The sequence below is a fragment of the Centruroides vittatus genome, unplaced genomic scaffold (genome assembly GCF_030686945.1).
Source record: "Centruroides vittatus isolate TY-2023 unplaced genomic scaffold, ASM3068694v2 contig_2682, whole genome shotgun sequence".
Lineage (NCBI taxonomy): Eukaryota > Metazoa > Arthropoda > Arachnida > Scorpiones > Buthidae > Centruroides > Centruroides vittatus.
In genome coordinates this window covers 5,347-21,766 of record NW_027121707.1, presented here as the reverse complement: position 1 = coordinate 21,766, position 16,420 = coordinate 5,347, and the positions used below count along the sequence as shown (strand labels likewise).

At 36.6% G+C, this 16,420-nt stretch overlaps 1 protein-coding gene across 2 annotated transcripts in view; it reads left to right on the top strand.

Moving 5' to 3' along the window:
- The window catches only part of LOC136971665 (solute carrier family 12 member 8), a 30,888-nt gene extending 28,090 nt beyond the window's left edge, over positions 1–2,798 (top strand). For both annotated transcript variants that reach the window (XM_067266135.1, XM_067266134.1), the window contains 3 exons: positions 765–882; positions 950–1,007; positions 1,072–2,798. In XM_067266135.1, the coding sequence (XP_067122236.1) occupies positions 765–882; positions 950–1,007; positions 1,072–1,240 (345 nt within the window). In that variant the 3' untranslated portion in view covers positions 1,241–2,798. The remainder of the gene's footprint in view (positions 1–764; positions 883–949; positions 1,008–1,071) is intronic.
- Positions 2,799–16,420: the final 13,622 nt, after the last annotated feature.

Genomic DNA, 16,420 nt, shown 5'->3' with positions numbered 1-16,420 from the left:
ATGAGTTTACACCGTACAATAAGCTGTGTGGTGTAAACTCGTTTTTCGGGGGGAGAGTCGACTTATCAGAAGTCTAAAAAGTGGGGAAACAGAAAAAGTATGTTGATTTATCCAGTGGTGACAAGTTAAACGATGTCGAGTAAACCGAGTATTTTAAGGTTAATAACATTAATGCCTATGTAAGTCGACCAGGACCACAAAAAATTGACTACGTAACCGACAAGTGACGAGTTATCCGGTTGTCGACTTATGCGGAGTTGACTGTATTTGCCATTTTATAATAATTAAAAATATAAAAAGTTTTTAATAAAATATAACAGTTGGCACCATCAAATGTTGCCTGGAATGTTAAGCAATTCATTGCTGGATTTCTTTACTATAAAGTTCTAGCATCGTTCAAACTCTGAAACATTTGAATTTAGAGCCATTTGAAGTATGAGGTACCACTGTATTCATTTTGGTAATTTGAAACAATAAACCTGTTGCCAAAAATATCATCTGCTCATTGTTTATTGCTAATATAACAATTTGATTGAACAAATATAAGATTGCTATTGGCATAACATTTGTCAAATGTACTTTATTTATTTATTAATTTGTATATTCACTGTCGTGCAATATTACATTCTCATAGATTTATTAAAATGTACCTTCCTTCTGCAATTTTATATTATCAAAATATAGTAAACTAGCAAACTGCTTACTATCGATTTTTATGAAGTATTATAAAAAATAAATGTTTGAAAATTGTGTCTTTCTAACAGGTATTAATTAAGCTAGTTATCATGTTCTTGGTTCATTGGATTTATGCTTTAGCCACAATTGTATCGGTGGGAGTAATTTTTTATTATATTGGCCACGTGAGTCCGGGTTCTTATCGAGGTAAGTTTTCAAATGTTTTTTTTTTTAAATCAAAAAAGTAATTTTATATAAAAATGGCATTTTGCAGGAGTGTCCGAATTTAAATTCTTTCAATGGATTAAAAATTGTTTTTTTAAATGCAAATGGTAAGTCAAATCAAATACGTTTTAAGTGCCGTTATTTTCGAATGACATTCGACTCTGTTTTTAGTTGCGGGTCTAGTAGCTATGACCAAATTATAGTTGCTACCTCTCAACCGGAAGTTGAAGTATTGGCGGCTCAACTGACAGAAGAGAATTCGGACTACGCGTCCAGAGAACCCTACCATCATTCCACGACTGTAAAGACACTGTCTCAGCATCACATAGACAGCGACTAAAAACTCGGAAGAATGCATTTATTTTTTATTCCATAATTTTTTGAATTTTTATTTTGTCCGTCGAATTTGTTAAACAGAAAATAAAGAATATATTGTGTACTTATTAAACATTTTAAATGGGTTATTATAGATGGTCACAAGACATAATTTTTAATTACATTTTAAAACCTGCGCTCTCAGGTTTTAACTGGGCTAAAATTTATTCGTCTGCTTTTCCATATGATATTTGTGGAAAGTTGATTGAGAAGACATAACGTTTTTAGTTATATTTAAGAAAAAACTGGCCACAAAAGTACAAATCTCTTATTGTATCTCAAAATAATATTGTTTGCAATAATTGTGATTTGCTCAAATCTTCCTTAAAATTAAAAATGTATAGGTTGACCATCACTAATCTGGCATCATTGAGACCTGTGCCGGATTACTGATGGTTAGATTAAAATACGCTTAACCCAACATCCAATTACTTCATCCTACCTATTAAAATACCCTCTAAAGCACTACAAGTTAACCATTAATAAAGAAAAATAAGCATTAAATGAAAATTCTTGTCAAATTATTGTACATCTGACAACGTATAACACCTCCAAAACGTAGAGGCATGTTTGTACGGAAACCCGGAATATTTGAAATTATGCTAACCGAAACTAGTCGGTGATTCCAACTTAAAGTTTTCCCTAAATTAAAAACGATATCAGCAGGACGAGAGAAATTTGGGGGAGTAGTTTAGGGGGAAATTGCAAAGTCTGCCCGTATTGGTTAGTGGAGTTTTGGCGACGAGTAGATTCCAAAAGTCGCACGACTCGTGAATGTTCTTGCAGCGATATGCAGAGCAGGTCACGTCATCACACGATGCTTTGCTCAACTGTGCCCACACTTCCTGCATCCTCAAATAAAAATTTGTTTCTCTGAATTGTCGAAAAAATATTTTTTTTTACATGCATTCCGCTTGGACCAAACTATTTAGGGGGACCTATTTTAGAGGGTTTTCACAACAGAAGGTAGGCAACGCCGAAATTAGTGCCAGAATCGGTGATGGTCGACCGTAACGTATAACCCATTTAAATTATTAATATAACACAATATATATTTTATTATTTAAGGTCACTTTGCCACTTATTTGAAGAATTAACTTCTACGGTATTTTTGTCATTTTATCACTGCTGTTATCTAGTCATATTTTGTGATGTATAATTGTGCAATAATTTTCGTCATTAGTTGTTCTTAAACACAAAACTGTCAGAAGTTACGGAAAAACCCTCTATAATAAATTGTGCAATATATTTATCAAACTGTAGCAAGAATCTTGTAAAAAAGAAAAAAAACAACAACAAGATGAGATTTTAAATTATAGAACAACATATCAGTTCCTTATTTTATGAAAATCTGTAACAATATTAATGGTAATCGATCATGATCCATTGACTGTTAAGACAATCCGTATCCCAAGATTATATTTTATGTTTCTATAAAAACATATTTATTTACATTTTGTTTTCTTTTTGCTTTGTTTTGCATAGTAAATATTAATAAATATTTGTAGTAAGATGCAGCAAAATTTGAATTTCTTTTTTTCTGGTGAACATTTCTGGTAGACATTTTTATAAAAAAAAAACTTTATTGACAATTAACAGCAACAATTCACTCTTGTGGGTAATCGTCGTCAATATATGTTTCATCCGCCACCTTTCAATCCCACGAGCATAAATTGACTAGGGATTTTCTTTGAAGAAAGTCTTGTGTTGGAAATTGTGATTAAACTGTGTTGGCAATATGAATCTGCAGGACATGAAATAGAAGCTGGTATCGGTTGGTGCCAAGTCTGGCTGTAAGATTGATGTGGCAGAACCTCCTGGCACAGACTGGCCAATTTCTCTAAGATCATCATTATTCTGTGCTGGCAGGCTGTTGTGAGGTATCAAATTTTGTCAGTTTTTCGACAGAATTCTCTGCTTCCGGTGTTCAAACAATCCAGTTGTTGACAGTAGAACTTTCTTGACGATGGTGTTGGTTGGAAGCAGTTCCGACAAACATCTTCTGTGCTGTTAGCCTTTTGACATTTGTAATAACAGCTGGCTGACCTTTGTTCACCCATAAACGATGAGATCCCGAACATTTGTTGTACGGTGGCCACTTTTGAAGTGATAGAGCAAACAGCATGCAAATGTGTTCCTAACAACCAAAAGTTTCATATTGTCAGACATTGCTGATGTGTATATTTCCAATGAAATATGTACTCTATTTATATACTAACATCAGACATTCTACAACATTTTGTTTCCAGTCGTTTCTAGGAAAAAACCAAAATGTTTAAACTTTGCCTTTACAACGTGATAGTAATGACAATAACATAATGCAATATTCAGTAATGCATAATTACAAATTATATTGCACATTTTATGGCATGTCACCTGTCCATTAAAAACAGAAATCCAGTTATATCCGGGTAATTCCTAATTCATCCACCGGTGGCCAATTGGCTAAAACCACCGAACACTGGTAGCTAGTTGCGAGTTCGAACCTGACTACAGAGTTTCCTTCTCGTGTATAACACCTGAAATGGACCGATTTCCTGTAGAAGTCCTTTCGGGAGGCAGATCATTCGTGTGTTGTATTGCCATATCCTGTCATTCCTAATTTTCATTTATTCTAATACAAAGCAAATGGCTATTTGTATTGTAAAATACATTTCATAATAACATCCATTCTGAATCAGATTATTTATAAAGTCAAAATTCTTTATACAAAAAACTTAAACAAACACCTTAATGTTCGCTGAGAAATTTATTAATTTAACTAACGTTTTCGGCTTATTCAATAAGCCATCTTCAGGTTTTAACTTTCGAACAAGAAACAATATCGTTCTATTAAAAGAATACAATAGTTTGAAAAAATTCAAATCATTAGTAACGGACAAAAAATAAAACAAAGAGGATGAACATGGTAATAAAAATAAATAAATATACATAAATAAATAAAAATGGTAATATAAATAAATAAATATACAAAAATATATAAAAACAAAAAAAAAAAGAAAAAAAAGGAAGAACGTGGTAATATAAATAAATATACAATAAAATCGTAAAAGATACAACAAATGTAAGGTAAAAACGTTTTACTCGTGCCCATATATACTACTATCTATCCTAACCAGAAATACTTCCCCATAGAGCTCACGTGTCTCTTATAAATTTTTAACTGCATATTTCCAAGCTGAAGGAAGACCTTCTGCGTCCCTTGCGTTAATACATTTATCTCTTAGTTTGCTTCTGTAAATTTCTATCTTTTCAGCCGCTCTTGCCAAAGTTGGGGAGTGTACCTGCTTTATGATTTTCGCCTCATTCCAATGTACTAAGGATCCCTCCGCCTGCCCCATCTGGGCTAATACCGTTGTGTTGGAACCTTTTCTAATATCATATTTATGTTCCTTGATCCTTATTCCTAGGTTTCTAGTAGTAACCCCTACATAATCTTTATTAATACCTAATAGCTGGTTCTCGTAGGGAATCTTATACACACCCGCCTTATCTTCTTTTTTAACTAACCCTTTATCGTTTCTAAGTATTTTATACAAATTCGGAGCTCTTTTCAAGATCACCCTTGTATCCTTAGTTCTTGCTATTTCTTTCATAATGTTATGGTATGTTATGGATCTGTTATGGTAGTTAATGTTATGGATCCTGTTATGGTAGTTAAAGAGCTACAAAGCATCACTTTGAAGGATGAAGAAGTGGGAACTGTGTTAGATTACGAAAGTTTGTACCCGTCTATTAAGATTGAGTCCTGTGTAGAAGCACTTATGGAGTTCTTGTTCAGAGATAACCCAACGTTAACACAACACAGAGATGAGGTTATAGAAATGGCTAACCTAGTATGTTGCGAATCCTTCTTCGGGTACGAAGAACAAGTATATAAGCAAAAAAGGGGAGTACCGATGGGAAGCCCAATTTCGGGGCTCCTCTGCGAGCTTGTGGTTAGTAAAGTAGAAGAAAAGGTATTGCGGGGCTTCGAAAGGGATATAGTATTCTACAAGAGATATGTAGACGACGTTTTTATAATATGGAGGAACAATCGAGTAATTGCTAACTTTGTAGATAGAATTAACGAGAACGAAGAGGGCCTTAACCTGAAGCTAGAGCAGAAAAGCTCCAGGATAGTACATTTCTTAGACATTAATGTTATATTTAACAAAGGGCATATATCCACCGGCGTTTTCATTAAACCTACACATAGCCCACTATATATCCCTGCAAGCTCTAATGACCCTTATAAATATAAGTTAGCAGCATTTAGAGCATTGGTTAGAAGGGCCTTTATATACTGTGAAAATGTGATAGACCGGGATACAGAGATAGAAAGAATTATACAGATAGCAGGAACATTAGGTTATAGGAGGAAAGTCATTGAGGGAATTATTAGAAAATTTGAGGCCAGTAATGATAAGGACACCAGGCACGGGCCTTACAGATACACGAAATTTACATACAATAAGTATCTGGGAGGGATTATGAAAGAAATAGCAAGAACTAAGGATACAAGGGTGATCTTGAAAAGAGCTCCGAATTTGTATAAAATACTTAGAAACGATAAAGGGTTAGTTAAAAAAGAAGATAAGGCGGGTGTGTATAAGATTCCCTACGAGAACCAGCTATTAGGTATTAATAAAGATTATGTAGGGGTTACTACTAGAAACCTAGGAATAAGGATCAAGGAACATAAATATGATATTAGAAAAGGTTCCAACACAACGGTATTAGCCCAGATGGGGCAGGCGGAGGGATCCTTAGTACATTGGAATGAGGCGAAAATCATAAAGCAGGTACACTCCCCAACTTTGGCAAGAGCGGCTGAAAAGATAGAAATTTACAGAAGCAAACTAAGAGATAAATGTATTAACGCAAGGGACGCAGAAGGTCTTCCTTCAGCTTGGAAATATGCAGTTAAAAATTTATAAGAGACACGTGAGCTCTATGGGGAAGTATTTCTGGTTAGGATAGATAGTAGTATATATGGGCACGAGTAAAACGTTTTTACCTTACATTTGTTGTATCTTTTACGATTTTATTGTATATTTATTTATATTACCACGTTCTTCCTTTTTTTCTTTTTTTTGTTTTTTTGTTTTTATATATTTTTGTATATTTATTTATTTATATTACCATTTTTATTTATTTATGTATATTTATTTATTTTTATTACCATGTTCATCCTCTTTGTTTTATTTTTTGTCCGTTACTAATGATTTGAATTTTTTCAAACTATTGTATTCTTTTAATAGAACGATATTGTTTCTTGTTCGAAAGTTAAAACCTGAAGATGGCTTATTGAATAAGCCGAAAACGTTAGTTAAATTAATAAATTTCTCAGCGAACATTAAGGTGTTTGTTTAAGTTTTTTGTATATTGAATTCTGCTGGGTACGAGTGTGGTTTATACGGTCAAAATTTTTTTCAAACAAATTAAAAATCACAATTTAGGAAGCGAGACGAAGTATGCGACTGTCATTTTTACATCATTTTTGTCACCGATAATTGAAAATGTTGTAATTATTCGGTTAAATATTTGTATCGCTAAGTTGGTACAAATACTTCTTATTCTTATTTTGGAAATTATTATTTTCAATAAGAGTAATATAATTTATATAAATAGATAACATTATCAACTGAATTGTGAGATACCGGGGCTATAGGGGGTCTCTATAAGCCACTTACTAGGCTACAGTCTGGCAAAGACCTGTTCACATTGTGGGTGGATGGCTTTAACATAGGAGGGTCTTTAAATCGAGTGGGAAGTGCAGTGGGTAAGTCGATAATGTGTCTTTAGCTCGATTAAGACGAGCAGAAAGGTTTTAATGAAACGAATAAAAGTTTAATATATTCTAATTCTAAGATATACATAAGGATTATACAGTAGGCAATTAAATATGGTTAAATGTAAAATCGTACAATGCGGCAACTAATGCCACGTGGGGTGTGCCTAATTTCTCGACCACGGAGAGAGAGTTTACAAATATCTACTAATACCTCAAATATTAGTTGTTGGTCGATGTGACCTTCGTTCTTTCTTATGGAAGATTCCTAGCCGATGAATGTCTTCCAACCGGTGTCTTCTCCTGGGACTGGATTGGGTCTGTTCGATGAAGGTCAGGGAGACTAGAGAAGGCACTATGAAAAGAAAAACTTCCTCTCATCCTTTTGTTATTTGCGTAAACATGGTCATGCGATCATCAGTTGTTTAGAATATGAAGGTTGCTTTGGCAGATGCGAGTTCCGTTGACAATGAAGTCACTTACTTTGCTCTCCTTTCACCATAGGTTCTTATCGTTTCGCAACTGACTGTTAAAATTACCATCCATTTGTTTACAGAGAACATCATTTGATCTGTATCTGATGCAATGTTTTATCTAACAATCGCGAAAAACATTTTCTTAAAAATGGATTTTAATATCCCTAAAAATCGTGGATCTCACAGAATGTAGCAATTAAATTTTTACAAAAAGTTCATATTGCATACTCCAAGAACAAATATTAAATGAGAATATCTAACGGAGACTACTAAAGTATGGTCTAAGACACCCTTTCACATGGTCTGGACATTTACTTGTCTGGGTAAAATCCATGAATTTAATGTTTGCCCAGACAAGTAGCAGTGTATTGCGAGATACGAGAATTTTCACGACACTGACACTGCAAAATCTTTGTCTGGGCGATAAATCTAATCTATCTAGATCTCCCTGCTCTCTTTATGATGTTTTCTTGTATTGCAACCCAGTGGTATACTGGAATAAATGCATGTCTTCACACAGTCCAGGTGATTAGTTGTGCAGACTTCTTTGATTAGTTCCTATGCATGGTCTATAGAATGTTTTGTCAGTTCTACAAGGCAGCAGTTATAAGTTGTGTAACTTTTATTTTTATCCCAAATTTGGTGTCATCTGCTCAGAGTTCCTTGAACAGTTCATAGGAAACTCGAAGAAGTGCACTTTTTTCTGCCAAAGAATGACTCTACATTTGCCTGTTGTGTTTTTCTTCATCTATCTCACACTAAAACTGCGGCAACTTTCCTACACACATTTATACATTGCATTAGACTCTAGTCTTCTCACTTACAACCCTGAAAGGAGACATCCCGAGGAAACTCAAAACATCATAAGCTCAATTTACACGAAGCGTAAGCAGCGGACATCGCATTGCATGCAAACCCGTGTCATCGGCCACTTAACAATTTACATGAACATGTTGCCAACTTCCTGTCATGAAACCCCTTAAACAGACCTGAAATTCGCCCTTAAACCTGACACAAATTGACTTCTAAATAGTTTTGTGCCGGGTGCAATGCACTTCAAAAAATATTTGACAATCCATTGAAGACCTTAAACCTTTTTAATATTTCTGATGTTTGCAGTTCTAAATTTCTTGTAGGCTATGAACTTACTAATCAAAAAGTTTATATCAAATGGGACATCGATCGCACCACCACCATCTTTAAAATGCATACATCACTCCAAATAATTCTTAAAGCCAATTAGTCCACTTTGAAACACTCGTAATTAGAGGACTGATATGCTTTCGTTGACACAAATTTGTTCTCAAGCTCTGAGAGGTGGCACTAAAAACACCAGTTCAGTACACAGACTGTGTACAGTAAACAATAAAAGTTTAATAGAACTGTAACCTTAAGATATACATTATTACTACAATTACTATGAAATAAGCGATTACATGTGATTAAATATTCAGTCATATAAAATAATGCAACAATGGTTCGGTATGCAGCTCACGATACCCTAAATCCGGCTTCCATAGGACGAACGTCCAGAACTCTCGGTCTCTCATCTTTTTATCCTTTAGCTTGGGAAAATAGTCAGGTGATCAACTGTTTAGATTATGAACCTCTTAAGTCTATATGATGGACACAGATTATATGAATTTAACAGGTTCTAAACTATATCTTAGGTTGCCGTGACAGACATTTTCAGATAATGCACAGTTCTTGGCAAAGATCAACTTACCTGAAATGTAAAGATATTAAAAGTTGTACAGTTTAACTGTTTACGGCAGATGGCCAAGTTAGCAACCTACTGCTCCGGGAACCCCAGATCAAGTCTGGATGGGTCGAAAAACCCCAGGAACTTTTTGGGACGATCTGTCCCAATACGTCGGCACATGTCCCTCACAATCTGGCTGTCTCATTCTGGGGCTGGCCAAACTCATAAAGGACTTGTTAATACATAAGGAACCAAGCAATGGTGCAGAAAAATAACAATGCTATTTTCTCAAGGTCTTTCAACTGTGAAATTAAAAAAAAACTTTCAATTCAAGCTTAAATATGAAGCTCAAGCTTGCTAAATATTTACTATTTAAATGATGCCCAATTCCTTCTATTAACAAGAGAGCAGTAGTAACATCAACTGAATCTGAAGTTGGTTTTATAGCAGTTGCTACATAAAATACTATTTAAAAAATGGAATTTAATGCCCATATCTATTTCAATTTACTACTACAAAAATTAATAATGAACAGTCAGCAATAACCAGACTTTTTGGGCTACTCCAAGTCCATCTTCCAGTACAATAAGTTACAGTATGGTAGCATATAGCGGAACAAAAGCATTTTTCAAAATATGTATCGATCCTAAATGTAACAAACGAGTAGAAGGCAAGAATTGTAATCTATCGGAGTTAAACCTAGAAGTTTGACAGTGGCGTTTGGAACGTCGAGCATTATTCCACTGACAGAGTTTAACAGAGTTACAGAGTAGGGGGCTGTCTGGTAGACTTAGCCCGGCGAAGGATGGGAGAGGGGTATAGGTGGAAAGTAAGGAAGGAAGGGAGTGGGAATGGGATCTTACATCGCAAGTATTTATGAAAACAGTAATAAAATACATACAAAGTGCCAATTTGGCGGAGATGAATGTTGGTACACTTACATACAATATACGCAATCAGTACAGCGAGTCACATAATCCAATAATACATTGTAAGAAAGGAAGTAATACAGGAAGAAAATGCGTGTACAAGAAAGATTAAAACTGTAATTTACAATGAGAACAAAACAACAAGAGTTTAATGGCTAGTACATGCATACACAGTATGCTGTAAGCCAATACATGAACGTGTACAATGAAGTCAAATTGAAACAGAGATACAACACTACACAGTACACAAGAAAGACACATTCACATACCACAGAATGTGAGAGTTTATAAACTGTCCATGGTCGAGAGGCCAACAAGCTTTTTCCGCTTGTCCCTTAATAGTGGGAATAGTATCCCGCTGTTGTAGTTCAGGTTGCAGGCTGCGCTGAAGTCTGTGTTGCCCGGAATATGCTGCAGGATTCGACGAAAGTCACTAGGTGCCGGTAAGCCTCCTTGTCCGCACAGAGATAATCGAGTTGGGGTGGCCAGTTTTGACCCTTTTGTATACAGTAGACCAATAAGTCGTGCCGTTCTGCATCATAGTGCGGGCAGTCAATTAAAGTATGAAACACATCCCCAAGGAGACACCATCACAGTCTCAGGAATTGCAGTTGCTCTTCCCAAACTGATGTAGATAATAAGGAAAGTTTCCGTGCCCGGTCAGATACTGAGTAAGGCTATAGGTGGGATATATGTGGAAAAGCCGTTGCCGGCTCTGCACTGAGGATAGGAAGCGAAAGGTGGTACGCCCAGTGGTAGACGCAGTCCATTCAGACTGCCAAGCGGACAGAGTCTTCTTCTGAAGATAGCTATTTATGTAGCTTATAGGCACCGTGTTGAAGGAAGGTGAGATATCTAGTGTGGCTGCTCTTTTTGCTAGCTCGTCCGCCCTTTCATTCCCGCTGATGCCATTATGACCTGGGACCCAGCAAAAGAAAACATTCCTCCTTCTTTTGAGGTTGTTGATAAGATGTCTTATCTTGACCCCTGTTGCAGTACACTTCTGCGTGCCCTTTATCACATTTAGGACGTATCTGCTGTCAGTCAGAAATTGAAAATTCCCTTTTAGGGTTTTTAGTTTCGCCGTTATTGTTGTTAGGGCTTTACACATTGCCCAGAGCTCCGCTTGATTGTTGGAGCAATGGGCTTGTAGCTTATAATATTCCTCATGAACAACTGTATTGGTGGTATTGTTTCTCACAATAAAAGCTGCCCCTGTCCATTCTCATTTTTTGTTCCATCGGTATATATACTCCAGTTCACATCTGCAATGTTTTCGTCGTCCTCTTTGTGTATCAAGGTGATGTTGCTTTCGGCAGGATGTTGTCCCACCTCCACACCAGAATGGTACGTGTCAACATGGTAGGTACCAATTAGCTGAAGTAATTCCTGACAGCTGTCTGGATAGTCATTCTTGTTTATTATGTCCTGTGAATTTTGTGTGTTCTCTCCCATCCTTTGGGGTAAATCCTTATTTAAAAGGTTCCACTTCCAGACAATGTTGTCTATTTTAATATGAATGGAGGTCAGGTTGGCCAAGACCAACAGGGCATCCGTAGGTGCTGTACGGTATGCCCTGCAGATCCAAATAGCAAAACCTCTTTGCACTGATAGTAACTTTCGTTTATTATGGATCAGGCTTGCCTTCTTGCCCCAGATCTGGGCAGCATACAGAAGTGATGGTTCGATTGCTCCTTTATAAATTATGCTACATTGTTTAGCTCCTAATCCCCAAGTATTGCGTGCAATGTAATATAGACTGTTAGCCTTTTGGTTAATCTTTTTGCAAAGTTCCTCTATATGATATTTCCAGCTTAAAGTTGGGTCGATGATGACTCTCAAGTACCTCAGACGCGAAGTGATTTTAATTTTGTTTCTGTTAATATAAAGTCGAGGAGGGCATTGTAGTTGCTTACGTCTTTCCTTTTTCGTACAGACAAGGGCTTCACACTTCCTTTCTTTTCTTTTCTTTCGAAGACACAATGTAGTGACGTAAACTTAAACACTGGGCGAATTTTTCATCCTTTTTATTCGGTTGGAGAAGGAACCGGCTCCAACCGAATAAAAAGGATGAAAAATTCGCCCAGTGTTTAAGTTTACGTCACTACATTGTGTCTTCGAAAGAAAAGAAAAGAAACGAAAATACAAAACACGGTTTCCTCAAGATAGGGCTTCACACTTCTTAAAATTTATAGGAAGCTTATGCTTCTCGCTCCAATTGTAAACCTCATGGAGGATTTCATTGCCTTTACTTTGTAAAATATTGCAATTTTGATGCTTAATCATTATGATCGTATTACCTACAAAACCTTGGAGCCTAATATCTTGTGTACTTGGAAGTGTTTGGAGCAGATCGCCGTAGGCTAGGTTCCATAAGCCCGGACCACTACGAGAGCCTTGTGGACATCCCCGGTTCACCTTTTTAACAATATTGAGCCCATTAGATAAGTATCCAGCTTTCCTATCCGTTAAGTAGTTATCCAGGTCAGAGGTTGTAAATATTTCTTGGGCAATTGGTATCCCTCAGCCTGTTTTTGACTGACGGCCACCAGAGGTTATCAAATGCCTTTTGGAAATCAACACTGATCAACAATGCATGCTTGCCCTGGTCCCATGTTTCTTCCACAAAACTAGTGACACTATTAATAGCAGTGACCGTTGAGCTACCTGGTCGGAAACCATATTGGCTCTTCTGCATGAGGTTGTGGCTGGCCAAATGCCAGTTGATACGTCCTATGAGTAGGCCGTCCAATACCTTTTCCAGAACAGGGAGTAGGCTGATAGGGCGGTAATCCTTTTCAATATTCCACTGACATTCCAAACGCCATTGTCAAACTCGTAGGCTTACAGGAAAGCGGCGCCGAACGTCCGACGTACACGTTTTCGCGTTTAAAACTTCGGCCTCAACTTCGCTAGTATTTCCTGTAAGAAAATTTGTTTTATTGATATCTTTTTATAAAATCTACTGAAAGTGAAGTAGATAACCGACATAATTATGATGGGAGTGTATGAACTCTATAATTACGATTATTTCAATGTAGCTCTAATGTATGTTTCAGTATAACAATGAAGCGTGAATGCTTCCTTCTTAGAAGCATTACAATTTATTTCGGTGTTGCTTTGTTCCTTTTTTCTCATTACAATTTAATTTCAAGTCGCAATTCAAAAGTAAATTGTATTCAGACTTGTCTTTTACGGCTCGCATGGACCTTCTCAGAAAAAAATTGGAGATCCCCGTTATAAGCTACAAGAGGCCAATTTTTAACATAAAGTCCTTTCCGAGAGGCACCCCTCCTCGACGATTTCCCGTGTTTTGCATTCCTTTATTCCATTATTTAGTATTTCGGCCCTCTTAGTGCCTTACGAGTACTAAGAGGGCCTTTTTTTTGGGCCGAAAGATAGGACTTTTCCCTCCGTCACATCTGCAATGTTTACGTTGTCCTCTTTGTGTATCAAGGTGATGTTGCTTTGATGTACCAGAAGTTGTGATGTACCAGAAGTAGCATCACAATATAGTGAAGATAAAGCTAGACAGGGAGTTGCCCTAAGATGCTTCTTTGTATCCGTCGTAGATTTGGCCACATTGTGGAGTTTCTTTGGCTCAAATCAAATCCGGCGATGAATTTGGAAGGGAGAAAAACCGCAGAGGGAAGATACGGCAGAGCGAGCGATACCAGCGAGCCGTCTCGTGCAATTTTTTTTTTAATATATAATTTTATAACGTAAAGATTTTAAAAATATTTAATATTTTATTGTAAATGAAATTTTGTGCGAATTAAACTTTTTCAAACGACGTTAAAAAAATAATAATAATTCATTATTTTTATGATCGAAGTTGGCAACACTGAAACGAACATTGCGGGAAAGCAACCACGTGTGTGAACAGGAATCGTTTCGCAGCGTAGAATTGTTTTCTCTTTTAGATTTTTGAAATTAACGTAAAGAATGCCGAAAGGGAAAGGTAGCGGGGGAGCAAAACCTAAGGATGTTAAAGAAGAATCTTTTTCCAAAGGTTCTCAAAAAAGCAAGGAAGCGGTAATGCAGTTAAGGTCGGTTTAATAACGTAACGTTTTATATGAAATTATTTTATTATTTCTAAATAAAGTTATGACAGAGTAGATTTGCTCGTTAAATAGGTGAGGCACATTTTATGCGAAAAGCAATCGAAAGCCTTAGAAGCAATGGAAAAATTAAAGTCTGGAATGAAGTTTAATGAAGTAGCATCACAATATAGTGAAGATAAAGCTAGACAGGGAGTATGTTGTTTAAATTTCTATGTTGTTATCTTGGTAATTATTGGATTACAATTTCAAAAATTGTAGACTAAATTCTCACTGTCATCCATTTGCATGTCTGGTCATCCGTCCTTCTGTAATCTCTAGAACGGATAGGTAGATGAAAGCCGAGACCGGGGGACCTATTCCGAGTTCTTCCTATAACTTGACGAAAGCGATGCGCAGAACATTCGATAAGTCTCTTTAGCAGTTAATGAACCTTAGATGAATCTCTATTCTCTGCTCCATGCTAAGTAGGTTTTGCTACGGGTAATCGGTTGGGATGCGTCTGGGTTTGGTGCTATCGATGGCCATTACACTGTAATTAACCTAATTTAGTTAATGGTTTTTTGTCGTGTGACTGCACTTGCCATTTTCGAAGCAAAGTGTGTGTTTTTAGTATTGTTGCGTACCAACATAAGTCAAATTTTTGTAGCTAAAATGTTGTCAAAGAAGGAATGATGCAATCGGCGAACTACGAATTGTCTTTTTGAGATATTAGAGAAGTTGCAGGCCATCGTTTTTGAAGTGAAAAGTGTACGTTTGATGTTTGGCGCCCCTTCCCGTAAGCCTAAAAGTTTGACAGTGGAGTTTAGAATGTCGACGGAATCGTGCTTGACATTCCAAACACCATTGTCAAACTTCTAGGCTTATAAGATGGCGGCAAAGAACGTCCAACGTACACGTTTTCACGTTGAAAACTTCGGGCGCAACCTCTCTATTAGTTAAAATACTTCAGCTCTAGCTTTTCTCGTAATTCGTTGCATAAATGTAATAGTAATGGCTTCGGAAGATGATAGAGTTCTATAAAGTGTGTGTCATTCGGCCAAAAATCATTACCTCGAAGATGAAACTGAGATTTGCGTCGTCAATCATCTTACGCATAAAGTCGCCTTGTTTTTTTAGTTTTTGTTATGTTCCTAATGGTAGCTCGAGAATGATCAATAAGAAAAGCTTAGTTATCACATGTGGCTATCAGAACCAAAAACATATGGCACAGAACAGCATTTTCACAGTTAATTAAATGCCAACCACGTAGTTTTGATAGAAACTAGATTTTTTCACATTCGTTAGCTTAATGATACAACTTAGAATAGGTCCCCAGATGTGGAAAGTTAGGGGCAGGAGGCTCCAATTAATTATATACAAACTTCTGATGCAAACCGGAAGTTGTGTTATTTCAATTCAAAAATTTTTCCTTGGATGGAGTTAGACAGATGACTAGCATGCCTCTATTGCTAATGGGAAAAGTATGATGTACAGGGGTAAGACACTGCTAAGTTGAGGTGGAGAGCATATATTTTAAATTAAGTAAATTAAAAATTGCAGCCTGGCATTGTGATGACATCACAATAAATAATTGATCTTTTGGTCTTCTTTATCGGAGATTTATGTGAGTTAGTGGTGAGACAACTCGAGTCCAGGACCCTTCCGAGATTCATGCAAGACATTATCCTGTACAGACAATACATAGATGACGATGTTATTATATGGAAAACAACACCAAACTTGGCACGATTCGTGGAAGCGATGAATGATAATCCCTATGGGCTGTCACTCGAAGTAGATCAACACAGCGACACTAATGTCCATTTCTTAGATGTGGATATCAGGATTGAGGGACCCAACATCCACACTACCGTCTATCATAAAACATGTGCAAGCCCACATACATCCCGAGTGACTCGTGTGATCCATTTCAATACAAAGTAGCCGCTTTTAGATCATTGATTAGAAGAGCATACACTCATTCATCTACTTAAGAGGCACTTAGGGAGGAGTTAACCCACATTGAGAGGATTGCCAATATGCACGGCTACCACAATCTTATTCCATGAATTAGTGCCACAAAAGAGCACTAATGTCCCACAACACCTCTACGACAGCACAGGGTGACAACCAAGGTATCGATATTGAAAGGATATCACTTACATTCAACCCCGTTTTGATATCTATATACACAGCTATCGCCAAAAGACCTAAGGTCATCA